The sequence below is a fragment of the Pleurodeles waltl genome, chromosome 8 (genome assembly GCF_031143425.1).
Source record: "Pleurodeles waltl isolate 20211129_DDA chromosome 8, aPleWal1.hap1.20221129, whole genome shotgun sequence".
NCBI lineage: Eukaryota > Metazoa > Chordata > Amphibia > Caudata > Salamandridae > Pleurodeles > Pleurodeles waltl.
In genome coordinates, this window is record NC_090447.1 from 871,240,944 (window position 1) to 871,264,012 (window position 23,069).

A 23,069-nucleotide genomic window follows, 5' to 3' on the forward strand; every position below is an offset into this window, starting at 1 on the left:
CGGGTAGCGATTATACTTTCTAATCTTACCCACTTCATTCTTTCTAAAGAATAGATTACTTGGTGGTTTGCAAACCTTTATTGTATTCAGCTCATTCCCTAGATATTGAACCAATTATAATTTCAGATCATGCATGTATATCGCTTGAAGTAGTGGATGGTAATCCTCCTCTACGTATTTGGAGACTAAATGATGCATTGCTTGAGGACGAAAATACCAAAGAACAGAAGCTCATGAGATTGATCATTTTCTGGTAGAAAACTGTATCTCTGGTACTGTACCCTCGACCAGGTGGGATGCCCAAAAGGCTACATTAAGAGGAGTAATGATACAACAAATGCCAATTAGGAGCAAAGCATCCAATGCTCGCTTGATAGAGTTGGAAACAGAGATAACTAAATTAAATACGCAGCTCAAACAAACAAGAGTTTCAGAGGTCCTACCAAAAGTACAAGCAGTACAATATGAATATAATGAAATTTTGAGAACAAGAGCTAGAAAGAGGTTTGATGTAGCCATTGCCAGTAAAATGTGTAACAAAAATAAGGCAGGTAAAACTTTAGCAAATTACTTAAAGCATAAGAAATCTAAGTCCTGTATTTCTGAAATTAAGAATTCAGGAGAGACATTGGTCTCTACAACACAGGACATTCTTGAAACCTTTAAAAGTTTTTGTGAGAAATTATATAATTCTAATAATATGGCTACTCCTGCTGCTATTAATGACTATTTAAAAACGTGCATCCTTCCACATCTTTCCTGGATGATTTGCTTAAACTTAATAGCTCGATTAGGAAAAATAAAGTCATTGCTGCTATACATATACTTAAAACTGAGAAAGGCCCTGATCCGGATGGCTACACAGCTAACTTTTATAAAACATTCAATCCTCTGCTTACTGTTTTTTTATCAGTTTGCCCTCTCAGGTTCGATAATTGTCTCAGCAATAGGGGCAGCGATTGCTGTCATTCCAAAAGAGGGGAAGGATCCTTTAAATGTTAAGATTTATAGACTGATTTTTCTGATAAATATTGATGGTAAGGTGTATGCCAAGACAATGGCACATAGATTGGAATCAGTTGTTCTGCAGACTGTTTTTTTTTTAAAGATAGACTTACCTCAGCCTGGTTTGTTTGAAAGGCAGACTTGCCTCGGATAATATCAGACTATTAGGTCATATTTTGGAAAAGCCAATTTATCACTGTCTCTGTCAGCTGAGTTTGGATGCTGAGAAGGCCTTTGATAATATTTCCTGTCCCTTTCTAGAAGCAGTTTTACACCAGTACCAGTTGGGTGATGAGTTTATCACAAGGATCATGGCTCTATACTCTGAGCCAACTGCTGAAAAATAGAATTAATGGTTATCTTTCACAGGCATTCTGTTTATCTCAAGGCACTCGTCAAGTCTGACTACTATCCCCTGTTCTTTGTCGTTTGGACATTGAACCTTGGATCACTTCCTTTAGAGATAATCTAGATATACCTGGAACTCCTTTTCAATCAGGAAGACAGGCGGTGGTGGATTTTGGCGATTATGTATTGTTGTTCACGGAAGATGCACCTCAGGAACCCCCCCATCATCATGATGGAAATTGAGAGATATTCATAGGTAGCTGGATATTATTTAAATAAGGATAAGACTCAAGTCTTCCCACTAAATGTCCACTGCGCATCTGATCCAATTGGTATGCTAGGTCTGAAGTGCCAGCCAGACACTATTAAATATCTGGGAATTTATTTTGGTAGGGATCTCAAACAAACAATAACAAAAAAAAACCCTCTCCAAAATTAGAGAACTTCTGAATACTTGGTCTCCCAAATATATTACTTTGTGTGGGACACTATGAAAATATTGATACCTCCCTTAATTTTATAGCTAGCATGCCTTCAATGTTTACATCACTATCTTTTTGCAAGTCTATAGATACTAATATTTCAGAATTTCTCTTTGAAGGAAAAAAGCGAGCATTTCAATGACCACATTGATGCTCAGTAAGTCCTTGGGTGGTATTAATCTCCCTGACTATCTTTGTTACCAATCGGCTTTTATTATCACTCAGGTATCTTTGTGGTTTGGGGTGAATAATACTTGCCCTCCCCTGTGGCTTCTAGTAGGATCACAGTTATTATATCCTCTGCCTCTTATCTGCACTCTTTCAATCGACTATGACTTCATTGTGGTATAATTGCAAAACTAAACTAGATGGGAAGACTTTATTTTAGAAATCAGTGGCAATAAAAGGATTTAACACGGTCATTGACCTTGGCACTTGTTTATGTGATTCACAGGTCTACAAATTGTTGTAAGTGCCTAAGAAATGTGTGCTCAAATCACTTTCTCGAAAATGGGAGCCTTTATTTGATTCTTTACGTAACAAGGATCACTCAGACATTAAATGGGAGAACATTTGGCAATTCCCCCTTCTGTACTAAAATCATACCAGTTTTATTGCAATTCCACTTTTGGTCTATACACAAACCATTTTGGACACCTTCCAGACTTTATAAAATTGGTTTAATCATAACAGATAAATGTTGGCGATGTGAGGAGGAGGTGGGAGATTTACAACACATGTTTTTTACTTGTGAAATGGTTACCTTATTTTGGTCTTAGATTCACTCATTAATCTATGACATAACTGGTGCACACATTCAGATTGATTTCTTGACTGTTGCCTTGGGGATATTTGCTATTCCCCTACCTGTGGAATGGTTGGATCGGATTTTAATGTTGACTGATTTTATATTAGCATTAGGTGTTCAAGTAATACTCTCTGATTGGAAGTTGACATCTGCCACTTCTTTCGAAAAATGGCGGAATCTAATGAGCTTTACCTATAGTGCAGACAGTGCTTTATATGCTAAACCAGTGGTTCCCAACCTTTTGACTTCTGTGGACCCCCACTTTATCATTACTGGAACCCGGGGACCCCCATTGAATCATTATTGGAATCAGGGGACCCCCAGTAAGTCATTACTGAAAGCTGGGGGCCTAATCTGTTAATATCATTTAATTTTCTAAGCAGCCGCGGACCCCTTAAGGAGGCTTCGCGGACCCCCTGGATCCCCGGACCACAGGTTGGGAACCACTGTGCTAAACTATATGATACCACTCACTCTAGACATATATGGCATGCCTTTGATGCCTACTTGCAAAAAAGTAAACCTCCATAGATCTTCTTCTTCCACTAACCAATGCTGAGGCAGGCTGCCACCACTCCTTCTTTTCTCTAAAGTAAATTTCCCTAATGTCTAGTGCGGTAGTTGGGGGTAAATCCCACCAGTCGCCTCCACCCGCGCCAGAGGGAACAGAAAAAAACCCACTTATTTTTGTGTGCATGCAATGTTGCTGAAAGAGGTATTGTATACAATAAAGGGCTTGGAGCTCGCCCATTATTTACCATTTGCTGGATTGATTGTCAGTTTTTAAACTGCTTCTTAATCGGCCACTATGCTTCATGTCACATCCTTTTATTTCTCAGCAGCATGGGCCAATTTCTAATTGATTTCATTTGATCAGTGTCCTTCTGCTGCTCGCACTGTGATTCAGGGTACTTTTTGACGTTATTCTAACCATCTTTTCCACTTCCATGCTACACCTTTGAGTTGATTTAAAATCCATTACACATGTATGTTAGTTGTTGCCTTAATTTGTTTTGTAATTCAGTGCTTCCTTTCACGGCACTAAACAAATTGCACAAAATACTAAAGCAGTTCATGTGATTGCATGTGCTTGTAGGCTGCACCTTTTCTCTGCACATGCAAAGTATGTGTCTGTTTAAAGGATACACTAGTCTGAAACTGGACTCCCATAGCTTTCCAGACTAGGGGTCCAGTCACATGCTTCAAGACACGCTGCCACTCAGAAACATAAATATTTTGGACACATCTGTGCCTTTTCAAACACAAGGCCCCTCATTACAAGGTTAAGACTGTCAGCCTCGCGAGTGCGGTCGGACCGCTGCAGACAGAGCGGTCCGACTGCCCCATTATGACCCTGGCTGATCCTCCATGGCCATACCGCCAGGCTGCAGCCAGCCTGCAGCCTGTCGGTCCCGGTGGTTGTAATCCACCAGGGCAGCGCTGCCCAGGGATTACGAGTCTCCATCTGCCATGGAAAGGCTGGCAGAATGCAGGTGTCGGGGGGGTCACTGGGGGCCCCTGCACTTGACATGGGCAGTGCAGAGGCCCCCATCGCTCATTTCACTGCCCAAATTACAGGCAGTGAAAAGCGTGACGGGTGCTGCCACACCCGACGCACCTCAACATTGCCGCTGGCCTGATTACAAGCCGGCTTCAATGTTGTGGTGAGTTTTCCGCTAGGGCAGCAGGCGGAAACGCTGTTTTCGCACGATGGCCCAGCGGAAAACTCCTAATAGGGCGGCAATCATACCGCTAGCATTGGCGGTATCATGGTGCCCGCTGCTTCAACAGTCTTTGGAACAAAACGCCAAAGTCGTAATGAGGGCCTAAGTATGTGGCTTCTTAAGGTGCTCCATTTTGGGCAGCACTACCATTAATACATTTCTCCTTAAAACCTGTGCCCTCAGTCTCATATGTATTCCATCTCTTCTCTGTACACACAAAGCTCTTCCATTTTTGTGCAGTGCAGCAGCTACTCCATTTCTCCTTAAAATATGTGCCAAATTCCTTATTCTCATATGCATTCCACGAGAATCTCTTCCAGGCACCCTATATTAATATGCACTTAGGTGCAGGAGATGTAGACAAACGGTCACAGCTACACTCCACTCCAAATTACCCCACTCCAATCTACTCTACTCCACTCCAATGTACCCAACTCCACTCCAGTCTACCTCACTCCAGTCTACTCCACTCCATCCTACCACACTCTACTCCACCCCACTCTACCCCCACCCCACTCCACCCGAGACTACCCAACTGCACTCTATCCCAGTCTACTCTAATCCACTCCACTAGTCTCTTCTCTAGTCTACTCCACTCTACTTCAGTCTACACTGCCCATTCTACCCCACTCCACTATAATTCACCCCAGTCTTCCCCACTCCAATCCAATCTACCCAACTCCAATCCAGTCTACCCGACTCCACTCTAATCTACCCATTCCACTCCAATCTACCTCACTCTCCTCTACCCAACACCACTTTTCTCCACTCTTCCTCACTCCATTGCAGTCTACCCACTCCACGCAACTCCAATTTACCCCACTCCAGTCTACCACAGTTGACCACATTCTGCCCAGTTCCAGGCTACCCCACTCCATCCCAGTCTACCCCACTTTACCCCAATCTACCCCACTCAAGCTCAGCCCACTTCAGTCTACCCTACTCTGCTGTAATCTATCCCAATCTACCCTACTCCAGTCCAGTCTACCATACACCTGTCCAATCTATTCTACTCAAATGCAACCTAACTTACTTCAGTCTATCCCACTCCACTCTACCACACCTCATTTCACTCCAATCTACCCTCTTCCTGCTCCACTGCAATCTACCCACTCCACTCAACTCGTGTGGCCTACTCCGAACTACCCCAAACTACTTCATTCCAATCTACCACTAACTAACCCACTCCAATCTGCCCCACTCCATTCCACCCAACTCCAGTTTACCCCTGTCCTCTCCAATCTACCCACTACACCCCAGTCCACTCCACACCAAACTACCATTCTCCAGTCTACCCCTACCTACCACAATCTGCCTCACTTCACTGTACTCCATTCCAGTTTACCCCACTCCATTCTAGCTATCTCCCCTCCAGTCTATCTCAATGTGCCTCACTCCTCGCCACTATACCACACTCTTCCCCAGTCCTACCCACTCCACCCAAGTCTACCCCGACTACCCTGCTCTACACAGTCTAAACCACTCAACGTCAGTCTAGCCCACTCAACTCCAGTCTACCCAACTCCAGTAAAATCTACCCCAATCTTCCCTTTCCATTATACCCCACTATATCTGAATCACCTCCACTGCAATCTACCCCACTGCACCCCGCTCACCCGCATTCTACCAGTAGCTACCCCACTCAACAACAAGCTACCCCACCCCACTCCATTTTTGTCCACTCCACTACAATCTACACTAATCCAATCTACCCCTCTCCAGCACACTCTACCTCCCTCAGTTTACCCTATTTTTTCTCACTCCACCCCTCTAATGTTTAGCTATGCTGAACAGTAGCCACAGTGATGTACAAAATGGCTGGAACACATTGCCAAAGCGAATAGCACTTGCATAGGTGAGACCTTTTGGCTTTGCCAATGCCTATTTAAAGTGCAGTGGAACCATTGCCCAACCCTGGTGGGTTACTTCTCCACTGCCTGATGTCTAGTGGGTGGATTCTTTTTTGAGGGGGATTGCAGTCCTGTGGCAGACCTCAAGCAGAGATCCAGTATGAAGAGGTACTGCTGGAAAGAGGACATTGTGCCATTTGTGGAGGTACCTCTCCCTCTTGATATGCCCCCTCCAAACACAGATTAAAGTGAAACCAATCATCGCTAATGGCATCAACTGACTCTACTTTCAATCAGTGTTATGAAGATCAAAAAATAATCTCAGGATGCAAGGGTAGCTGTTCCCTCATGTCCAAACATTGTTTTTTAAAAATAAATTTATTTGGGGCATGGATCGGAAGGATTTTCCCCCACAGAGTGGTGGACAAGCCCTTCACGTCCACTGCACTGTGAAGGAAGAGTATTGGACATGAATGGTTCATCCACCGTACTTAATTGGTTAAGCTAGAATTCACTCTTGCAAAGTCATCAATCAGATTTAATAGCAAAAACCCTACATCAAGATCTGTAAGGTAAACCCACCGCAAAAGATGTCCCCAAAGTGAATATAAATATACCATTTGTTAAAGTTGGACTGATCCACACTCGGCCCCCAAACACACCACTGAAATTCATGACCTAATTTCCAAAAGTGAGTAACTTATGTTTAGCCTTTGGAGGCACCAGTCACTGGCAATTTAGTTACTAGATTTGCCATGTAATGCAGGCCATCCTGAATCCATTCTGTTGAGATAGACCAGAGAGTTAAGATCTGATTTATTCTTGCAGTAAAGTTCATGTAAGATCATTAGGTGTGACAAAAGAAAAGACCCTGGTGAAAGCCATCAATTGAAGCTCAACAACAAGCAATAGGTCTTGCCTTTGTGACCTATGAGCTTTACCAATGTATTTTTGTCATGCTGAACTATGTCTTCGATGCTGTGCAGTATGGCTAAAGTAAACCAACAAAGAAATTGCTCAGTTATCCACTTTATTATGTGGGGGCATGTTCCGAGGGGGCGTGGAAGCAGTTCTGGGTGGAAACAATGGGGGCAAAGCAACACTGAACAAGGCAGAGGGATCAGCCCCATCAAGGTTCCCAGGTTGATGTGTGATGTGCTGCTCCAGCCCAGGTTTTTTCTTTCATTTCTTGTCCATATAATCTTGTTTAATCTATTTTAAAGCAGGACTATAAGTCCCAGAATGAATAGAAATAAACCTGGGTAGGAACATGCATTGACCTGGGAAACATTTTAGCAGCTATGGGAAACAGGGAAACAGCACATGGAGGGGAGGGAAAATGGAAGCAACATGGGGAGTAGGGGACGTGTAAGCAACACACTTGAGTGCCGGTAAACACAAAAGCAACACAGGAGAGAGTGGTGGAAGTGGATGCAACATGGGGAAAGGCAGGTGGACTGATGTAACATGGAGAAGCTCACAGGCGAGCTCAACAGAGAGGAGGGCAGAAAGAAGCTCAAGGCAACAGCACAGGGAGGGGAGAGAAGTACATGAGGGAGATGTATCGAAAACACATACTCTCTTATGGGTGTTTATACAAAAGAAGAAAGTTGTTTCCTTACATCTTGCAGAGGCACCAGGTAAGCACACACATGATGAAAAGCCAGCGCTCCATAGGATTTACAAACACAAGGTTGAGAAGCTGCAACATGAATAACAAGCAGGCAAATGAGAGTGAGAAAGAAAGCCAACAATAGTATGTAGTGGCACACTCTAATCCCCTCTACGTTAATGGTAAGCCACAATATGCCTTGCAGCAAACAGCACATTGGCTGTCTAGTAGGCTCAACCTAACAAGCAGTGGCAAAGCCAATATATCTTGCCTATGAGAGTCATTGGCTTTGGCAATGATTTATAGCAATAATGTACAGAATGCACAGATACTTTGCAGTGTGGCTAAAACTAATTTTAAAAAGTGCTATGACATAGCCAGTGCTTTTTAAGTGTGTTGGCGCTGGATGCATCATAGTCCATTCTTTTTCATTACTATTTTTAGCCACACCACTGTACAGTATGGCTTCAAATCATTGCCAAATTTAACATTGCCCATGGTGTACAGCATGAACAGGAAAGCAGTGAAGCTGAAGCAATCCGTACTTGGTCCATCCTCCAGACGAAAGAAGAGGAAGTGAAGTTAGCATATGCTCGCTAATTAAAAGGCAGCAAATATGAGTGACAATGAAGTCAACAAATGTTAAGCAGTGGGCTGGCTTGCAAGCCCCTTGTTGTATACAATATTTCTGGCAACACCTAAAAATGCTTGCTGTAATTGTGCTCCTTAAGAAGTGAAATCAGAAACCAAATCGTACAATACATAGGCGAGCTTGTAGATAGCCTATCTGTAAATACCTATCTGGAAGATGAATAATGCTGTTCGAACTGTGGCAAGGTTAACGTATTTAGCAAAAAAGACCTTGCTGGGGGAGGGCTCTGGTATGTTTCATCACGATCCTTTGCAAGCTAACACATACCATTGATAAAGATAAATTAAAAGAATAAAAGTAGGAAACAGAAAACATGCATCTACCTAATTATTTCGGGCATGCGCGTGCAATAGAAAATTAAATACAGCCGCATACATCCTTCCTGCAATGGTACTTTACGTAGTTTATCTTTGTTTTTACATTTCACATGTCCGCCACATTTACAAGCAATGTTTTGGTCATCTTGTGCATACTTATATACAGTACTACTCCAAGGCGACTGCTCATTGAACATTGCACTATTTTCAAATGGTATTTAGCATAATCTATCATTATTGCACCCGTTCAAGAAGGTTGATATAATGTTCCTAAGCGTGATGGTCATCTGGAGCAGTAAATCAATGGCAGACTCTGGACTATCATTCCAAAATGACCAACGAATTTAGAAGCAGTGGCCGAAAAGGATGCTTTCCACCTTAGATGACATGAGCACCAAGCAGTACTATCGTTTAGGGGTTCTGGAGGACCCAAACAGAAAAAAAATATGCAGACTCCTTTCCTGACTTCTCCTTCCACTGCTCCCTCCCCTTGGGCCTTAAACACCAGAGGGGGATAAAGGAAGGATAAGTGTTTATCTGTTGCATTCCCCAGTACTACTGAAACCTGGAAGAAGTGGCGTAATGCAGACCTGAAAAGGAGAAATAAGGACTGGCACAGCAGTCTTGCACTGAAGTAAACTCCTTTTCAGATGGATGTGCACATATGATCAGGCAAGATGCTGTCACTCACCGGGCAGTAGAGTAAACGGCTGAAGTAAGCTGGCCCTTGCTGTATGGCGGAATGGGCTGAAGCATCGTGTGTATCACACTCGAAGAGTCCAGTGGCAGAAGAAGGATGACCCGAAGTCTCCTCTGTGTATGTATGATACTGCTCTGCATCCCCAGACCTTCCCCTGTTGGGTTTGCACTCCCTCTTGTTTTGCTTCAGTGTACCTCTACTCTCTCCATTGTTGCTTCTCCTCCCCTCATTCTCCGAGTTGCTTCTCCGTTCGCCCCACCATCCCCTGTTCTGCATCATTCATGTCCCCCACAATCCCCTGTTCCGCTTCATTCATGTCCCCCCACCCTCCCAATGGTGCTTCCACTCCCCCGCCCACCGGCTTTTCAACAAAAAAAAGCCTTTCGTTTTCTTTTTAGTTACCTATCCAATAGTGATTGGTAACAACAACAAAAAAGCACCCACGTCATTTTGCAGATGCATGCATGCATGGTACTATGAACCTACAAGGATGCATGCAGCTGCATCCCAAGTTTTTTTCTTAAGACATGCTGGACTGCATCGCGTATGCCCTGCTGCATGGCTAAAAACTATTGGCTAAGCCAGTAGGTCTCGGAGAGGAGTCATGCAGATTCCAGAACAAACGCTGTTAGTGCAGTTTGTCTAACCTACTGCTAGACATGTGAAAGAAAAGCAAAGAATATATGTAACATACGGTGTTATCTTGTGCTACTCTATGTAACCCATGGAATATTACGTTCAAAGAAGGGACCCGGGTAGTTCCAAAAGCTGCTACACCGTAGTGACTTTATAATTATTTTGTTTGGCCTGTAGAATATTTCACAACATACAACGTGTCTCGTTTGTGTAAATCACCATTGTATAAGCCAAGGCTTAAAAAAACTTCCAAAATACTGGTTATATATTTTTTTACCTAAGTGAACCCAGGAATTAAATAAAGCCTCTCGAAGCACTATCTTTGTTTCTGTAGTTAACGACTAGCTTCAAAGATAGCTGTTAGTGAAAACGAGTATCAGCGTTGAAAAGGATCTTTGCAAGTGTACCCTATTACAGGTATTTAGCACATGCTGTAATTTAAACATTTACTTGAATTATACTGATGGAATTTGGATGTACGCTGCAGTTAAACTGCAATGAAATAAAAAAATGCCTCCCATCCTCACCTGCTAGTTTTAGGAGTATGTATCAACATATAAAAAAAAGAAGTCCACGTTTTCTTACCAATAATTTACATTCATTCTTCTAGTAAAATGACACTTTGTATTGCACGACACTGATTTACCAAAGAATACAAAGGGAGCTGCGTTTAAGCAAGGCTACATTAAAAATGTTTGATATGTATTTATAACGTGGCAGAGAAATGTAATTGGTGCCTTTCATTCCATGTTTCTTGTGAAAGTTCTGGACTTAGCTACCCTGTTTTCTCAACAATAGGGGCCTGATTCTAACTTTGGAGGACGGTGTTAAACCGTCCCAAAAGTGGCGGATATACCACCTACCGTATTACGAGTTCCATAGGATATAATGGACTCGTAATACGGTAGGTGGTATATCCGCCACTTTTGGGACGGTTTAACACCGTCCTCCAAAGTTAGAATCAGGCCCTAGGTGTCTTAAGTCTTAGTTTCTTTGTGAGGTGTAATAAAAGAATCCTTGTCTTATTAATTCCTAAGGGGCTAGTGAGAAGGTCTGATCCTTTTTGGAGCATAAAGTAGAAGTAAGTTGGAGAAAAGAATGAACTCTGAAGGGAGTTCAGACGTTTCCGGACTCCTATTCTACCTGGAACGGCTGAAGTGCCTGGTGGACACTGTCGGCTCGCGGGAGGGAAAAAGGGCTGGGTAGCACGTGGTGGGGGTGATAGTTTGGGGGGACCGAAAAAATGTATAAATGCTTCAATAGTTGGCTCAGTTTGACATTTCCTGGCCCTACAAATATGGAGGGAAAAAACAGGTGCAACAGAGAGGTCACTATTACTGGACATTCTCAGTGGAGATGTTTGGCGATCGTGGCCCTGAATGTGTGTGATGGGACAGGTCTCTTGGTGGCAGAAGAGGCATCCCTCCTGAAGGCTGAACCCTGCTGTTTGGGAGCCCCCACTCACCTGAAAAATCTGTAAGAAGTGGACCCTCCTATGAGAACTAGAATGTCGGGTTGTGGATGCAGATTGTGAAAATTATCAGTTTGACTGTTTCCTTTAACCATCCTTCTCCACTCCTGTGGAAAATCGAATCTGATAATTCAAGTCCTACCCAAGGTGAAGATCATCAAACATCAGTTCTAATTGATTTACAGAAATGTACTAAGAGAACTAAGGTTAAACTGTTATTAGTGGAGAAGGAACTTGACCAAATCAGAGGATGATTGGCTAAAAAGTATGTGGCAGTGAACTATTTAGACTTTCGGACCACCATGTCTAATCAAGCCTTGTGGGAGCTGGATGCAGAGTCAGGCTGAAGAACCTCAAATAAAGTGCTGTTTCTTTCACCACTAAACTTGAGGACAAATTAGATATTTTAGAGAATGTGGCAAGGACCTCATATGTTTGTTTTGTGGGTTAACATTTTGATCCATAAACGATGAGAGCAGTCCAAGATTTTTTGAACATTTGACTTCTGGGGAAATAATTCCTTGTTCCTATGTTCTGTGGTTGAGAAAACAATGTTATTTCCAAAAGCATCTGGAGGCAGCGAGTCAGGTTGGACTTGCTACTTGTGCCACTAGCTGATCCAAACAAAGAAAGATTGATGTTCATTGGAGCAATTAAAATGAAAAATCTGATTATGCAGGAACAAAACTCCACATATACTCGACACAGCACTAAACTTAAGAGAAGGGGGCCTCAGAACATAATACTTCTAGGCCAACAGTACTGTATTGAAACTTCATTGTGGTTTCCAACCTGGCTGAGTTTAAATCCAGAGATGAGTGCATGTCTTCACACATTCTACTCCTGCCTATGAGTTTAGTGAGTGGCAGAAGAAATCCTTAGGGTGAATTCAAAGCTGTAGCCATCACGACTTCATCCCTGGAATTCTTTATCTTTTTGTAAATTGACATCCTTTTAATAACTGTTCTTTTTAAGGATAGGCTGTACTGTTAAACAGTTGTTCAATGCTTGTAACTGTAAAACGTATGTCCTATGTAAGGAGTTTTTTATTTTGTCTCTTCCTTTTTTCTCTAACTTCCCTCATCAGGACTAGGATGGAATGCCCTTGCCAGTGAGTTATTTTATACTTTATAGATCGAGGTGCAGATACAAATATTCTGTTCAAATCAATCTTCCTTGTGATGTTCAGTCTCAGAATGGTTTTAAAGTGGTTGCAGGTGCTTGGAACAGGATCCATGGTGTCTTGATATTGCTTTCTCTTTTTATTTAAAAAATGGTTTATTCCACGATCCTATGGTGAACCTACCTATCAAAATCTTAGCCCAGTTACCATGCATCCCTTTCTTGGCAAAATAATTAAAACACTTTACCATTCAACTGCACTAAAATATCCTAAATGGGCCTGCTGAAACTCTACTAGTTGAGTTTCAGACTGCATTGAAGAATGAGAGAAGCTCTAAGGGGTTAGAAGATGCAATGCTGTCAGTGTATGTGTACAAATCCTCCTTAAACCTTTAGCATTTTACAAGTGGGCTTATGGTCTAAAGGTGGACACACTGGAATGTGTTCTAGTACTGCAGGACATCATTCATCAGCATGCCAGTGGCACTTCAAGAGGTGTGCCCTCTCTGAAAAAAAATCATCTTATGCTTTTTTTTTTTAATGCTTGGCCTCCTTCTATATCGATCTTACTCCTGCAAAAACTGACCTTCTGTTTCTTTACTCTGGGGATCCTCTACTTTCTGTGGGCATGTTGCCTACTCTAGTCCCCTCATCCATATTTCTAAGTTTTATTCTCGATTGCCGTCTTTCATTCTGTCTGCTCAACACTGAATTAACCAACTATGCTTCTTACCCTCTTCAGTCTATATAAAACCTCAAACAATTATCACCTGCATAGGACTTGAGACCGAGAGCCCTTTCTCTCGACCTTTCCCAACTAGATGATGTAAGCATGTTGCTCATGGGCCTTCTCCAATCCACCTTATCTTAATAAAAAAACATCTTGAACTCCGCGACCCACATGGTCTTGGGTAGCTTTTAATGCCTGCATCACCTTCAAAGTCCAATGCCTCACATTGGAGCCTGTAGTTCAATCCTTTCCCAATTGTTCTGTGTCTACAAAATGTCACCCTCTCTGGTTGTTTGCATACAACATGGAAGTCCCTAGTCATTCTATGTATTCCCTGAATAAACAATCAATGGCAAAGCCAATAGGCCTGGTCTTGGCTGCAACTGTCTTGGCTCTGTCAGTGCTAGTTTTGGTTCGACATTGTATTTGAAAAACTTTATTTTTGAGGAAGCTGCCGGACTTTCATCAATTAAATAAAACATGTGCTGGAGCAAATGTATGTTTTTACTCTCAAAAAGTACACATTGCCATAGTAGTCTCTGGCACTGAAGGAAACTACTTGCTGTTTAAATATTTTCTTTAGGAAAGAACAGACTTTTCCTTCTCACCTGCTTTTCATACGTTTGAGATTTCTACTATAGTTCTGGTTAAATTACTCGTCGTTTCATACTTTCGAGGTGCTCAAAATAAAAATAATGTAAAGGAAAAAATACATGAGTAAATTAAAAACCTGTTCAAAGCTTTTGAAGATTTCCTGATTTTACATGGACAGAACCAGCACGGAGACAGGCTCTACTCCTGATTGTTGATGTTTAGATTGTTCCAGCGGCCCTCCACTTTTACTCGTCACACAGCCTTCCATTGGTATGACAAAGAAAATCTTTGACGCTGAACAGCAAGATGTTGTCCGGTGCTTTTCGGGTAGGGCATTGCTTCTAAAGTTTCTATCGTCGCGCAATGACTGAGAGCAGGGGAGGATTCTTGGCAGGTTATCTATCTGAGTCATTTACCTCATATTGCACTTGCCAAGAATGGGGAGAGAGCGTCACACCTCACCTTCGCAAGGAGCCATGACCTTTCCCCAACCAGAAGGAATGGGAGAGTAAGTTATGCCAACCCTTAATGACTGCACAATTTCTTATCTGTGGTGCACTCATATGAAATTAACACCGTCAAATATTCTCTGAAAATCTGTTCCCACTTCTCCTCGGGGAAGATTTGCATCGCTATTCAAACCGCAAGTGGTTGCTGGAAAGACTTACTAAGTCCCTTTCACCTTATCAGGCCTGCTGGAAATCTTCAGAACGCAAAACAAAAACAGCCAGCAAGTAAGTCGGTATCCCCTGGGACATGGCCAATGGGAGATGAGTGCCTGTTCTCTGTCTACCCCACAAAAACGTACACGTTTTTTTTCTTTCACTAGGTTACTTGGATTTCTTGGGCCATTGTGTCAAAAGCCATAATGTAAAAAAATAACTTTATTCAGGGATCAAGAAACACATCTCTTAATGCCCATGTTTTATTTAGATGTACATATTCTTCCTTTTCAATGAAAGTGTTCTGCCTTCGTTGACTTCTGATCACTCCTTCCCTGAGAAAGCAGAAAGAGACACAATGCCATTAGTCCAAGAACTTTCTACACTAAGCCACAAATTCAGCCTGTTCTGATGAAGAATTTACCACTGAGTGTTGGTAGCTTGCTCTTGACCTGCCCTTGCAAGGGGCATCAACGGCAAGGATATTAGGGGTGTCTTTCTGATCGGAGACCATCCCCCGTCCCAAACCAGGCGCCAGCATGGTACATAGATGCTGGCCCAGGCATTGCAAGGGCCAGCCCCCCATCATTCAATTTCCAGCCAGTGAAGGGACTCCACCCCTTCCTCCCACATTGCCCAGATAAGCAGAGGGGGGAGGTCAAGCTAATTACACCCCTATCGCCCTCCAGAACCCTCTCCTGGTTCCCGACTGTGGTGCAAAAGTGCAATGGTTATCGGGTCTAGTTGAGTAGGTAGACCGCATGTTAGCATGGCAGGTGATCAGGGTAAAAGGGACTGTCGTGCCAAGTCTGTGCCCAGGGATCTATAAAAGGCTGGGCGCCTGGCTCTAATTAGTTCCAGGCCCAAGCAGCCCACCTTGGAATCCTACAAACATTTGTGCTGCATTGATTCCCACAGGGAGACATATGTCTTACTTAATCATGAATTTCAGGAGTCAGACACAACTTACAGGACAGCAATTTGTAAACTGGGTCATAAGTAAAGCGATGCAAGAAACTTATCCTCACTCTCGCAAGTTATAAATGTACATGTTTTTGACCATCCTCCTTGATACTTCAGCCTCTACCTAGTGCTGTGCATTAGATGGCTAGAAACTCATGTTGATAATTTCAAAGACCCACAAGGGTAATAGCTGAATGTATGGATGGCTAAATGAGTGATTGTGATGTTAAGTGGTTGAAAGATTAGTGTATTCAAATGGATGCAGAATTTGTATGAATGGATGGGTAAATTAATGGAGACTAGGAATGCTTTGAGAACGTATGTGGTTATATTGGCATTTGCTTGAGGACAGATGATGCTGAATTTATATGATATGGTGTTGTTGAATATACGAATTGTATAGTGAGATGGGGAGTGTATTTGTATGTTATTGTTGGTGTCCTGATTGTGGTTGTGTGTTCATGGGTATTATTGTGTAATAGTAATTGTTGTGAAGGCGTTTTACTGTATGTGTATGTACCCTGAGGGTATAATGAGAGTGTGTGTTGGGACTATATTTGAGGTATTTGGGGGGTGTTTAGTTGTGTGTGTTTGATGGTATGTTGATATTGCTCTGGTTGAACTGAGAATCGGTGTGATGGCATGCTAGTGCTTTGTGTTGGTTTGATGGTATGAGTCTGTTGTGTTTTTTTGCGTAATAAGAACACTGTCCTGAGCAGGAACAGTTGGCATAGGAGTGGCAAGGACTGTGATTCACCCGGACAGGGATATGGACGGAAACCTTAAAAATGTGAAGTGGAAGCATAGTTTCATTGCTCTGAAGCACATTTTTCTAGGGAAGCAATGGCCCTGTGTTTTGGTAAGTGTGTCTGTGTTCTTTGTGTTTTGCTTCCACTTCTCTGGTCTGTGGTTCATGCTTACAGTCTCTATCTCTGCCCAATCTTATTGTATGCATCACAGACCTCATCCCAGGTGCCTGTATGTGCTTCTGCATAGTTCAGTGTCATTGATGTGCCCTGTCTGATCTTGGACGTCTAACAGCGGTGGCTAGAACTGCAGTACATGGCGCCTGCTGTGCGGTGTGGGAAAAGCATGCGTTCTCAACCTGTGGTGGGGAGACAGTGGTAGTGTCAGGTGCACATGGCTTCTCCATGGGTGTTGCGAGAGCACTTTTGGCTGTTCAACTGTGTGTGAGGTGGTAGGATGGCTTTCTGAATGCTGCTCAAAGAGTCATAAACGCAGAAGTACAACTACTGTTGGCTGCTACCTTTGTCAGTTAAACTGGGCTGTATCAGCAGCAGTTTGATGTGACCTTTAGTCCCTGTGAATTGAATAGGTTCCTTGCTGGCCTTCTGCCTGCTCTGCTGCTCGAGTTTTACCACTACCCAGAGCAGGTTATTATGCATGCAAGAGACTGAGCAGAACAGCAGCCCATGCTGGTGAGAATGGTGGAAACACTGGTCATGCTGTTGCAAGGTATCTAGGATTTATGTGCATGCTTAAAATCACTCCACCAATGCTTAAGAATGTAATGGACGTTTTATTTTGCAAGAGGGCCCAAGGTGGTGATTTAGGAGTACCCCAAGACTGATACCGGAAAATAATGTTGCATTACTTTAATTCTGGTGACGCGCCACTATGACAAAACCTAACAGGCATTAACAAAGTGTTAGATCTGGCCTTGGAAAGTTGGGGCCAGATGTACAAATATTAACAATAACGATTTCTAAATAGCGTTTTTTTTTTTTTTTACCAAATCGCTCTTTGGTAATCGCTATTCTTATTGTATTTAACTTTACGTTTATTTTAAATTGGGGATTCTAAGTGTGTTGCAAAACAACCTACTTCATGAATATTAATGAGGTAGGTCACTGTTTGTGACCCATTAGGAATGAAAGACATCACAGGGATTGTGGCCTGCTGGGGTCAGCAGACCACCAAATCTGTGATTGCTTTTAAATAAAATAATTTTTCTTTTTTTAAATAAAGCCCTTTCTCATAAAAGAAAACAGGATGTGTTTCAAAAGAAAAAAAATAAAATGTTTCAGTTTCGTTTTCAAGCTCGGGCAGTGGTCCGTGGGAACACTGCCTGCTATTAAAAAATATAGTTTAGAACATTCTGAAAGAGGGAGGGTACCCATGTGGACCCCTTCCTATTTGCTAAGGGTTACCATTTCCTTTCAACAGTTGGTAAAAAAGTAATGCTTTGGGACTGTAATTTGTGTGCAAAACATTAATACATACTACTGTGAATCTTTATTTGGAAGGGGTGCCCTAAACACTTCCCTTCCAAATACCAATTTGAAAACCCAAACTGTGATTGTGTGGAATTGCAGTTTCCTATTGGTAATACCAAAAAGCCTTTTTGCAGTAACAAATGGCCTGATTCTGCAAATTGGGCCATTTTCAACCTCAAAATGCTATGCAGATCTGGCCCTTGGTACAATGATATTTAAAAAATATATTTTTATTACAACATAGGCACACAAATAAAACAAAGGAAAAAAGAAAACATGCTTGTGCCCAAATATGGTGCTATATGCTTGAAATATAAATTTGAAATAAAAAAGTGGTTTTGCATAATTTTAGTAGAACAGTACATGCAGGGGCTTCTTGGTAGCAGGTGTAGTTATAACTAGAGAAACCTTTATAGCTACTGTGGACATTACAGGAAAATATGATCCCTTTGGCAAACATATTCTTTGAAGTACTTCAACATGAAGATATAGTTTAAACACATAAGGATGACTTAAAGTAGGATAAAGAAAGGAAAGAATCACTACCAAACTTAAGTATTTATTCAAAAGCCTGTCTCTGTTTTAGGTGGGTGGAAAAATGCCATTATTCACAGTGCAGGAGACCCATGCTTCATGTTGTCTGCTGTGGGGGACAGAAGCAAAATGTGAATGACAGTTGAACACACAAGTGGATGAAGTGATCTGACCAAAAGCCCCTGTATGTGTGTATGCATTTTTTATGTAGTCTTTCTTTCATTATGCAATGCTGGCAAACGACTGCATCTGTCTCTAGGCCAGACCAAAAAAGGACAGCATGTGGAGAACAATATGTAGATGCATGTTCAGTAGCAAATGGTGTAACTGGAGTGTTAATTAGGGTGGACTAGGAAGGGTAGTGTTTAAAATGAAATGGGACAACCCTTCAGATGTCCATTCAGGCCAAGGTCAATGAACATCTATGAGATATGGGAATCTCGGGGGACTCTCATCACATTATGCAGGATGGCACCATCATTTTTCGTTAGTCCATGGCTTCTCATCTGGCTTCAGTTGAGGCCCTGAGGTGAGAAATGTTTGACTTCTCTTACAGCAATAATTATTTTCCTGACTTCATTTCTTCTTGGGACTTCTTAGTTCTACTTCTCGGTTTTGAACTCATGCCTCGATTTTAGCATTCAGAGTTCCCACTTTTATGAGTTGTTGCTTGCTGTTCACATTTCTTGTGTTTGCTTAGGGGATTCAGGGTTTGGGTCTTTCATTTTCTTAATTAGCGGCTGCTAAATGGGGTTCTGCCTGTCACCACTCCCTGCACTCATTTGTTCTAGCTGGTTATCTGTACCTTACACTGGAATGTTGCCAATTATCTCAACTCTCCTGGAAAGGGGTCACCATGTGAAACAAGCATTGGTAAACGCATTAGGTTTCGCCTTTGGGGCTAATAATAAGTTAAGAGTTAGGGAGGTAAGGGGGACAGAGGAAAGAAGGCTTTTTTGGCAAACCATATTTAAGCAAAGTCCTGTGGATGCAGATTGTTTCAGAAACCTGAAGATTGGGAGAAATGCCTTCATGTTCTAAAAAGCGAGCAGCCCCCACCCTAGGGACCCTTTCCCAATCAGGTGGCAAGTGATTGGATGGTAGCCTGGAAGGAGGGGCTGTCAGTGGGAGTGGGGAGGAAGTAGGAAAGATACGGAACAGAAAGGCCTGCTTTCCCTGTTTGCTGAAGCAACGGCAGCTAGCTAGTTGTTCCTCACATGACCAGGAGTTATGATGAATCCAGTTCGCTGTGGTGGTCATCTAGTTCTGAGCTTGAGAATTTAAGTCATCTTATCAGCTGAGGTTGATTAATGACGCAATATCATTACAAATACTCTTCAGAATACTGGTAGGAGGTATATACTCAGTGTACCCATTCAAGAAAAAATAAAAACAATATTGTTGCTGGGTTTAACCTTGTTAGATGTTCACATTTACATCAGCGTCCCAGCTTATTTTAAAGTACACTTCATTTTTAAAAGATTTTGACAGTAAAACAGGAATGCACTCCCTGGTTCATTGTAGTAAAACGGAAAGCATGGCGTGTGAATGTAGTTCTGTTTTCTGGTACATTTGCTCTACAGACTAATACACGTGGACAGTGACAGATTCTCATAATGTTGAGGAGGACAGGATTTACGGGGACTTCCTATTTGGATCAAACACTTTTAGGCTGGGTCATTTCAAAGACTTGTGTAGCACAAGAAATCCGTCTCACTCCACTTAAGGGTTTTGCATGTTAGTGAAGCATTGCACTTCAGTGAATGGGTTTCTGCTGCCTATTTTATGAGCATGTTTTGTATACTGGACAGTGCAACCTGTTTAGTCTCACGGCGACTGGCAATGCAGTGCATAGTGCGGAAGTATACACTTGGGCATGAAACTCGCAAAGCGAGTCTTGTGTGTGCCTGCTGCTGTTAGGAAGATGAGTCTGCCTCCATTTTCTTGGATTGTAGACCTTTCTGGCAAGCTCCTGAAAATTAGTTGTCAACAGTCACGAATAATGAAAATTAAGTAGTAATTTCAGAAGAGTATTGTGGCGCAGCGCATGCAAAACCCGGGGGTGGGGCTCAGGGCTGAAAGTGAGCAGTCACGAGTAACGAAAACAAAGTAGTGATTTTGGAAAAGAACTGCGGCACCGCCACATGCAAAACCCAATGACATTGCTTAGGAATGAAAGTGAGGCTTGGAGAACAGTGTGTTTCGAGCCTTGTGTAAGAAATGCATGTTGCAGCGTGAGTGATAAAGAAGAGAAAAAAATGAAAGACACCCGATCGGATGAGAAATGAAAACGTTTAAGCTTCCTAACAGGAATGGCAGCAGTTGAAAAAGAAGCACAGCGCAAACATTGTGCAGGCAAAAGCTTAAAAAAAAGGTGCACAAAGCAGATGAAGCCAGTACTTGAGCCATAAGAAACTGATAAGTGAAACACAAGAGAGGAACAACAGGAAATATTATGCTACAGCTGATAGAAATGGAGGGAAAGTAAATGGCAAGCACACCAACCAATGAAAAGTGAGGGCGGGATGTAAGCCCCTTTTCAGATTTATATTAAATACCGTAGATTTCACAAGCACAGCTCAAGCGCTGTGCAGGCGAAACCTAAAACTCGTAAGGTATTGGACTCCTGTGTGCACTGGTCTTTAGCCTTGAGTTTGTTCTACTTGATTTCGACATGCCACTGGCCAGAGTAAACAATCTGGTAGAGGTATTTTGAATTTTTTTTCTCAAACTCGCATTTGTTATTCCCTATTGTTTCTTTTGGCCATAAAAGTTACTCCTTCCTGGGTGAATTCTCTTTTGTGGACACAGTTTTCTAACTTGGACAGACTGGAAAGTCTCTGCAGCTCATAAGCCTTGCCTCCAAGAGACCTCCTAACCTTTTCTATTCAACCTGACCTTTCACTATGTCTCTGAATTTTACCATTCCCTTAAAAAATGTTTTATCTGTCAATAAGTGACCATTCTTAGCTGAGTAGAATATTTCAGTCAGGAGTTTTGTGTCTTATATTATTTGTGTTTTCCTTCACATATTTCCATGTGCATTCGCCACCTTCCTCCAGCAGTGTTACGTTTTTGCTCGCTGGTGCGCTCCTTCTTGCCGTGGAGCACTGGCCATTCCTTCCCATTTTTCTCTGTGGTTTGTTTGTTTGTTTCTTGTTGATACCCCTGATATGGCTAAAGTTCTTTTACAGCAGATAGATGTAAAATTAAGTTTGGTTTGGAAAATCGATGCAAGGGTCTGCTCTGAATCCACTTGTGAATACATGGATCCTTATTGGGGCTGTATCCAACTTTTTTGTTGCATGGAAAAGATGGGCTTTCCATTCCTGAGATGAGGTCGGTGGGATACCTCCACACGTGAAAGAGGAGTCTTGCAGAATGGCTTATTTATCCTGAAGACCTTTGTGTTTTTTGCCCTTCTTGTTTGGGTTCCCCAGAAATTGATATTTGTAGTGTTCTTGTGTGTTGGTTTTCAATGTGTGTTAATCAAGACACGTTGGAATGCAAGGGGTGTGCAGACAAGCAACGCGGACTCGGGTGCAGTAAATGTAATATTGGTTTTAATGTTGCAGTTTTTCATTTGTTTTGCTCGAATAAGGAAGAGAAATGTACCTGTGAATGTAGGAAAAGTTAAATAAATGCAAGCAAGCGTAAGTTAAAATATGTGCAGAATGTCTTGGTGATATCCCTGAAAAGTCTTGTATGTGCGCACCTGCAGACGACATCTACATGTCCATGCATTTACACCCTTTGACAGGCAGGTAAGTTTGGGGTCGAGGACTTTAAATGACTTCACATCCGGTTCACGTACAGATGCACAAGCATCGTCCTAGAGCCGTAACGCCGTAACCACATTAGCCGGTATGTCTTTCATCGGTGTGTAGGTGCACCACGAAACTGCTAAGGGCTCATGTCAGACAAGAAGCAACGCCGTGGTACATATTTTTCCCCATTGAAAAAGGAAATAATGTATCTCTCCGTTTGGCCATTTGAGGCTGTAGATTGGGCCCGGGTGCACTATCCCACCAGTCAATGAATATGCAGAATTTGGGTCTTACAATTGAGCACCTGGTTTCAGGGTGCCTTCACTTCTGGACAAGGGGATCGCTATTCCGTCATGGTATAAGGGGGGCTTTGGCATAATGCAGAAACTACCTTGTTGGCTAATCATTGTTTACGCTTGTGCCATATTTCAACATAGTACTCTCGCGGTCACATTGTACTACCAGACGGTGGAAGATGTTTGCAGTACAGACCCTTTGCTTCTGCTCTTTGAAATCCGAGAACAGGCACGCGGTGGCTGCCTTTAAATCTTCATAAAACAAACGACTTTTTAAATAAACATAATTTTAGCCGCGCATTCCTATGCAGAATTATACTCGTTTTCGTATGATATCGAAAGATACCGGCCTCAAGCTGAAGGAACAGAGCAGTTCAAAGTCCCCTGCTGTTTACTTTGTCAGTTGGTGCTTTTATTAAGTTTACCATTGTTGCTTTCTGTTGCAGCTTCTCCACTAAGCTCACGGTGTCTCTGCAGCCGCCTCTAAACAAAGAACAAAACTTCGCGCTCTCTGGTTCTTCGAGGTACTCTTGCTTTTTTAAGGCATGGCTTTTCTGTT

General features: G+C 42.4%; 1 protein-coding gene across 7 annotated transcripts in view; it reads left to right on the forward strand.

Moving 5' to 3' along the window:
- SHROOM2 (shroom family member 2) overlaps positions 1-23,069 on the forward strand; it is a 675,938-nt gene that overhangs the window by 571,337 nt on the left and 81,532 nt on the right. For 5 of the 7 annotated variants that reach the window (XM_069205145.1, XM_069205148.1, XM_069205151.1 and 2 more), the window contains one exon: positions 22,957-23,034. The exons of the other annotated variants lie outside the window; for them this stretch is intronic. In XM_069205145.1, coding sequence (XP_069061246.1) covers positions 22,957-23,034 — 78 coding nt within the window. The remainder of the gene's footprint in view (positions 1-22,956; positions 23,035-23,069) is intronic. 7 annotated transcript variants of the gene reach the window in all.